Genomic DNA, 8,329 nt, shown 5'->3' on the forward strand with positions numbered 1-8,329 from the left:
GAGAGAGAGAGAGTGTGTGTGTGTGTGTGTGTGTGTGTGTGTGTAATAGACTCACCTACAATAGTGATGAGTATGAGAAGACAGAGCACGATAGCTCTCAAGATGATTGGTACATCGAAGAAGACTGGATTTTCCACAGTTGCGTTTGCGGCTTGATCGACGTGAGCCTCCATCGCGGTAAAGTGTATTTTCCGTCTTCAGTGTTCGCTATTTATCATCTGATTAAATAATGTATCATAGTCTGTCTTCGTTAGAGTGGATCCGAAGCTTTTTTCATCGTTTTTGATAGATGCAGGGTCAATACCTGGCTGATAAACGCCGGTTACTCCTCTCATACACTTCCATCTCTATTTCAGAATTTCTCATTGTCCCCATTTTGCGCAATTTTCTGCTCCGAGATTCCATGGACTTTGAGGTGGACCTTGAGGTTTTTTTTTGTGGGATGTCAGTCCTTTCGTATGTACGTCTGAAACGGTAACGCGGAAAAAGATTTTGTTAAAATTTGTTATTTTCATAGATCTTATATTGAAGAAAAATACTTACTTTTACTATTGACAAATGTAATGGTAAACATAAAATCCTTATTGTTATGAAATTTTTTATTAACATTCTGATAATCTCATGAATATTTTTTCTTAAATTCTTTTTATGAATTTTTTAATTAACAAAATAATTAATTAAACAAAATAATAATTTTTAAGAGATTATTAATATAAAAAGGTTCAATTGTTTACGATTACAGTATAGTTATTTAGTTTTGTATTAAATATAAATTTCAAGAGAATTATACACGCACGGAAAGAATATGCGAGGTGTCACGTTTATGGTAACCCACGAAACCAATGAAATTGGAACAATCGATCGATAATTATCAGGATTGTAACGGGCAACTACCACAATTGACTTTGATAATGAATCCACAGGGTTGCGCGAAAAATAGATGCGTTTACAACAAACGCCAGTCGTGAGATTGCCTTAGGAGGTCGTATACTCTATTAAATTTTCCAATAGTGTCGGAACGTTTCATTAACTTGAATTCACCGGAACCTACTCGCCATTTGGTTTAAACTGATTGAATTTCCAGACGAATAGCGTTCATGTTTGATAGCAACGCCAATACACTGTAACGAGCCACTGTTTTTCCGTTGCGCGATTTTATTATTTCGATAAATTACAAATGCTTTAATGGAATGTGAATTTTCGGTGAAATTAGACTGAGTTTATCTTATTTCTCTATTGAAAATTTTGCTTTAAAGTTTCACGATTTACGTCATAAAAATTTTGATTGTAATTAAAGACTTATATATATATCGAATTATAGTAATAATTTTAATTTTAACATGGAAAGAACGAGTTTGCTAAAGTATTTATAAATGTGATGAAATACAGATCTAAAAATAATTTTGTTGAACTATTAAAATAATTATATATACTTGTTGCTTAAAATTTTTTGTAGCTCATTATATTTGAATTTCCTACATAATTATTTTGATGGCGCAATAAAATCGTTTTCAGATATAACTAAATCTTTAGACATTTCAGCGAAATCATTCTTTCCGTAAAATTTTAGAAAAGAGATAGATCATATTTCTCTGATTTATATCTTAATTTTTAGTTTCCTTTTTTGTAATAATTTATCAAGGCACTTTTTAAAATGTAAAATTTTTCGTGTACGTGAATGTTTCTTGTTGCTACCCTGCAACATTAATCATATATACGAAAATATGTAAAGGGCTAAATATTTCATGAGGGAAGTCAACATTTTTCTTGTAGCAATACGAAAAATTTGTCTTATATATAGTGATTGTTGTCACAATGGCTTTTTGCGCGCGCGACCGACTGCCAAGAACTAAAAGTTTTATTCCCACCACATGACGCAAATCCCACGTATTCCCTGCCAGCAACGAAAAAGTGTCCCGCCCCACGGCTCTCTTCCTCATCACCATTTTTCGATGTCCGTCCGACAGGGAGTCGAAAAACAATCGTTCTTCCACGATAGAGAAGTATCTCCCAACTTTCTAACAGTCAGCGTCGCTTGAAGAAAAAGTCCCGGAGGGCGCAAAAGCGTGATGTCTGTTCATGAAAACTTCAAAGGGGGGCAGGAAAAACGACTTCTGTACGACTGAAGAATAAAAGCTAATCAAACGAACTTTTGTAGACGCCGTGTTGCGTTTTTAACTTAAACCAATGGAACCAAATATCGATTGTGTGAATATCGATTTGTTGTAACGAGAACTTCGTAAATCGTATTTGATATCGATCATTGGTTACTCCCAGCTTAAAGGAAAGTGTTCATTTTCTTTTATAGTATGTCAATCATCCCTGTAACAAACAATGGGTATTCTAGTATCGTTAAAAGCAACATTTTATTGGCAATTATAAACAAATAAAAAATAAAAATATTCTATTCAAAATAGAGTATTAAATACGTGAATATATTATATGTTTTAATATAATGATTTAATATAATGATTTTTCGATTCTTTATCCCACATAATGTTGTCCGAATATGGGTTTTATCACTTTACAAGCATACAAAAATTAAGTGTTTCTTAATAATAAAATATATATTTTAACGTCTTTAGGAAATATTTATAAGATAATCTAATATATCTATTTAAAAAAGGAAACGATAGAAACTTTATTTAACCAGGTTAAATAAAAGTATCTTTTCCAGGTTAAATAAAAGTATTTCAAAGGAGAGAAATGCGTAGGATGCGAATGATCCATCGTGTGTACTAATCCTTTATACTGTTATAAAATTTGATAAATTTTTTATACTGTAATAATGGATACAGTCACAATTTATCGGTAAAACGTGATAAGCGCGTCAGCAAAGTAACTCTTGAAATTTCGTTTACTTGGCGATTCACATCTCAGCAGGATATAAAAATTGTATTTTACAGCCCCTGTAAAATCGTCTTCTCTCACAATGATGCAATCACAATGACGTGAAAATGTCTCTGTAATAGCCGATCGAAGAAAAAACGATTTTGAGTATTACGGAAATTCGCGCGTAGGAACATTGTTTCGCAATCAAATATTTTATTCATTCAAAGAGAGAGAAAGGAAAATTAATTCGAACTTCAATAATGGAAAATAGACTTTTGTCCTGATGTATGAAGCAATTTTTATATTTTAATAAAAAAAATCACTGAAATATGAATGGATTTAGAAAATGTGAAAGAAAAATAAATTCTTACTTTATAAAAAGTGTAAACGTAAATTATTATTAAATGCTATTAATATAAAAATATTTATCACATTTAAAAGGAAAACTTGATAAAAGAAAGAACATTTGTCGAGTTTCTGAGAAGTGATTCTTTTTTAATAAAACTTATCGAAATATACCTATTTGAATTTGTTTTACGCGATCAATTCACTTAATTTACAATTAATAACAGAAAAATGTAAAATAGTCTTTATATAATAATTATAAAGACAGCAATAAACGAAATTCTTTCTAGTAAATTGTTATATAATTTTATATAAAACGTTCTATGTTAAGAAGAAGTCACATTTGTAATTAAAAGATTTTTTGAAATTTCTGAAGATGGCTCAATCAAGCAACCAAAACATGTCAAGATTTCGAATTTAAAACAATAGGTTTGAATATCGAACTCATATAATTATTATTTAGATATATAAAATAATTTTACGCAATAAGTTCTGCGGTTAGCTCTTTAAAACCTGTAACCCTTATTTCATTTTTTTAATTATTATTATTATTTAGAGCCTTTTATATTATTGTATTAATATAAAATTTTAGTTTTTGATAGTTTTATGGGGCGATTTTTTTTCATATCACTCTATTAATTAGTCGCACGATTTTAAAAACTATAAATCGTGCAAGGAAAATTTGCTCGATGAATTACGATCAGTTGTGCGTTATAGTAGTTGTTTGCTTAATAGGCTGAAATTGTACGAATATTTGTGCCGGTCGTTTGTACTTTGGGACCAAAAGCGGTCGACTAAATCTCGCCGTATTTGAGCCAATTCAAAATTGAAAGTGCAGGCGCACGTAGCAGCCTCTGCGAGAGGCGCGTGTATATACATTTCACAATAGCGGATGCATTTATCACGAGCAGAAAACTGCGCTCTTGGTCGTGCTCGAAACTCCATAAATTCCCCGCCGTTAGTGGAAAATAGAGAAGGGGAAGCATCCAAAGTAGAGAAGGAGGAGGAGGAGGAACGAGGGAGAATCGACACGTCGGAAATCTATTTCTGGGGAAAGAAAAGCCGAGCAAACTGTTACGCGATTAAATCGCGAGCTGCCAGTAGTAGAGATCCTCGAAATTCACGATCGTTTGCTTTCGATTTAAAACGGCCAAATCTCGTCGACAAAGATGTCTCCGTCATAGTTCTTCTTCTCCTGGCTTTCTCTAGGCCAGGAAAAAAACGCGTTAACGAGGGACTGATCTCTCCTCGAAGAAGTAAAAAGGTTTACGTGGCTTTAAAGTTTATGACCAGTCACATAGACAAAAAGTGAGCGATGAGTTTTTTCTGAAACAGTGTTTGTGACAGTTCAAAGGGGTCTTAATATTCAGAATGCATGTGATTTTTTAATAAAATAAAATATGCACAAAGCGAAATAAAATATATCTTTAGGTGCTTGAATTAAAATTTATCGTAACAATTAAGGAAAATATATACATTGAAACAAATATTCTAATATTCTAATGAATATTCTATTGCTCTAAAAATAAATGATAGATATTATTTCTTTTTGATTATGCTAATATAATTATTTGCATTATTTGCATTTGTAATAATTTTATGATTTATTCTTCAGATATGCACATAAAATATATACAATAACCGCGGGATATACATACAATATTTGGCAGGGAATCAAGTTTCGAATAAGTCATAAATTTCTGAATATTACACGTAAATTTCCGTTGCTCTGTATATACTTTTTTTTATTTTCTATTAGAAGATCTGACGCAAAATTCAAAAATAAAACTAGATTTCTTTGTAAAGTGAAGTGCATCTACTATTTACGATGCCATACCGTCGTCCATTATCCAGAGCTCCTACTGCGTTCCATTAGTCCCATGTAACTAACTTCTTCAGCCAAGGATTTCACGCTGAACCGTGCTTATAGGATCAAAAGATTAGGTCCACGCGTTACGCCCGATATATATGAAGTGCGCGACGGGGGCAACTTTAAACTTATCCGCAAATCCGGGAGAAATTTCGTTGTAGCGCCATCGATTTTCGAGTGCTAAAATGGTATAATTTGACCGATAAAAATAGGCGAGAAAAAACGAAATAATGGAAAAAAAAATTGGAAAAATAAATCGAGAAAAAAAGGAAAATAGAATTTACATAGTCAGGATGACCAGATAGTAGTGTGCATTCTGCGCATTATTTCTTCCGTAATTTAAAAAATTTCTCCGTCCTAATATTGAAATATGCCAAAAGTATGCGGCTAGAAGATTACGTAACAAAAAAAAAGAAATTGATTATCTGCAAATTTTATAAATGGTTATATATGGCATTTAAGCGAACGGTAAGGTTGACAAACCGACAGCGCGAAAAACTCGTAACGACGAATTGCAGCTGTATATTTGATATAGGGTTTCAATATTTGGACGCAACTAAATTGTAAGCATACGCAAGTGCGGAAGCGATACGCGTCTAAAAGAGAAATGTTGTCGTTTCAATCAAAACCGACAGACAAGGGTAGATGCATCGTCAACGCGACTGACACAACGATCCTCAATATTGCTAAATTTCCGCCCATTGACGACCGTTTGTGTTTGATAGCTATATACCTAGATAGGCGTTAATCTTGTTATCACCAGTCAACATTCATCCGAGACAAACTTCAATTGTTTCTTTCTACATATTAGTTTTTTGCTGGGGAGGGTTCGGTGATTACATATCAGTATCCTGTCGATACGTTACTAAAATATTATCGGATAATAGCAATAAATATTAATTAATCCATTGATTAAAGATTGAATGTAGATGTACCTTTCGTCAATTTTGCTACATATATTCAAAGTTTATTTCCTGTTTTATTATACTAACAAAATGAGATTTTTGTAGAATAATGAATAATATTTAAGTATCATTAATTTAATTAAAGTATCGATGATACATTTGTTAATTATATATCAGTATATTTGGATTGCACTTGTTATATCAAAGAAATAAAAAATGTCATCAACACTTTAATTTTTAGCTTTTTTGTGCCGTCACATAAAAATAATTCAAAAATTAATTTAATTGTGATATGAAATATTAAAATTTAATAATAAACTGAGCGTATATTTATTTTTAAAATAATTTATAATACATACGCTTAAATTCCTTTTCGTCATTTTTTATTGCATTTTCGATTAATGCCGCTCTGATGCATTATTAAACTCCTATCAATCTCGATTACCATCGCTTGAAAAATTTCAATCGTAGTAATACAAGCGAACAATAATGCTAATGTACCTTCCTGTTTGTATTTGCAATCAAATTCGTAATTATGTACGTAACTCGCAAACTACTATTTGTCAATAAATCATAATATTTGTCGACTCATTTACGACGTTGAGTAAACTAGCTCGTGACAAATGACGAAATGAATGTATATTTTTCGCTTCTTGTAAACCAAACATATTACATTTAAAGCACTATTTTTGAAACGAAAAATGATCGTTTTGCACATTGAAAATTTTAAATATCATTCATCTACGTTCGAACACTCTTCAATTTATTGAAAATGTCAAATTTTATTTGTTACCCATTGTTGATTATTGCATTAATCGAAATAATATTGATTACTTTATTTGTAACAAGTAATACAGCTGTGACATATAAGTGATGCAAAAAAATTCTTCATTTGTTTGAAATTATATTGGCGTGATTTTGTCAGATCGTTTAAGTGAAGTGACTCGTATGGACTGCGCCGCATATTAACCGTATAGTCATTTGCTTCCATTTAATTTAATTTCGTACCGTCTGTAATTTTGAATTCTTCGATCTCATTGTTGTACGAGTTATGAGATTAAGGGTCAGCAATACACCTAGGCCAGCCATCTTGGATTATGACGTCAGAAGCGGTGAAATATATGCGAACGATTCTTGCGATTTACGTTCTACACAAACGACTTTATGTCGAGTAAACCGATACATCATGGTTTCCCTGGAGAAACAGTGAATTGTACGGAAACAAGACATCACACAAAGATATCTCGGAGAATGCAGAATATTTGTTGGGGATTATTACATTATGCTCTTAAAAACTGACGTTTGCTCGTTCACGCGAGAGAATTGCCTTTAGTTTAGAAAATTGATTAATATTCCTGTAGTTTCGAGGCCGAGTGCGATGTAGAAGGCGTTAATGTGTCACAAGGTTGGCAGGTTTCACTTGATAATGTAAAGTGCAGAGTTTCTATATTCACGAAGACCCTCTCCCGTAAAATTAATTAATAACGCGTGAAACAACTTTAGCTTATCCCAACAAATTTTCATGGTCCGTATAAATTTGTATCGATTTTATTCTTGTTAAGGATACTTTTATAACAGTTTTAATGCGAATATATCAGTTCTTAATTATACATATACGCCAGCAATATTATAAAGATTAAAATGAATGAATGATAATTTTCCATATTATGTTTCCTAAATTGTGTAAAAACTGGATAGATTGCTGAAGATATAATTTTTTACAGAAATTAATCATAATCGAAAAAAATGCGTATGTAAATAAGTATAGAAAAATATTTTTTATTTCGAGAAAAATTGTGAAATCTTAACATTTTTATTATAGAAGTAGAATTTAAAAGACTTTAATTTGTACACGAACGGGTATTTTTATAGATAATTGCAACGGAAATTGTAAAATGTAGTATGAAATGAACGAATGAAATGCGTTGCATCGTATGAATGTTTAATTCTACGTTGCATTTACTGTAGAAAGCGTTATTTTTTTAGCTATTTTTTAACAAGATAGAATAAATAAATATAATTGTTTTCGCTTTCTACAAAATATGTAATTAAATACATTAAATTTATTCTGAAAATAAATGAAACACATTTAAATTAAACTTCTATTTTATATAGTTAAATATAATTCGTGACTCTAACTTAACAAATTTGAAATATTAAATATTATATTGAAACAAAAGACATAGGTTTAAAAATTCAAAGGTCCATATTTTACTTTTATCAAAAAAATGTATTTATTAATAAAAGTGGAATATAAATATGGACCAGAATATGATTAACGTTTTTGAATAAATATTTTTTAATGTTTTTGAATGGCTAACACTATTCTTGAGAGAGGGGGGAGAGGGGGGAGAGGGGGGGGAGAGAGAGAGAGAGA

The 8,329-nt window shown here is 31.3% G+C and overlaps 1 protein-coding gene across 1 annotated transcript in view; it reads right to left on the bottom strand.

Annotated features, from left to right (window-relative positions):
- LOC105627930 (5-hydroxytryptamine receptor 2A-like) overlaps nt 1-173 on the bottom strand; it is a 23,534-nt gene extending 23,361 nt beyond the window's left edge. The window contains exon 1 of the mRNA XM_012209202.1: nt 56-173. Coding sequence (XP_012064592.1) covers nt 56-173 — 118 coding nt within the window. The remainder of the gene's footprint in view (nt 1-55) is intronic.
- Nucleotides 174-8,329: the final 8,156 nt, after the last annotated feature.

The sequence above is a fragment of the Atta cephalotes genome, assembly GCF_000143395.1.
Source record: "Atta cephalotes unplaced genomic scaffold scaffold00011, whole genome shotgun sequence".
Lineage (NCBI taxonomy): Eukaryota > Metazoa > Arthropoda > Insecta > Hymenoptera > Formicidae > Atta > Atta cephalotes.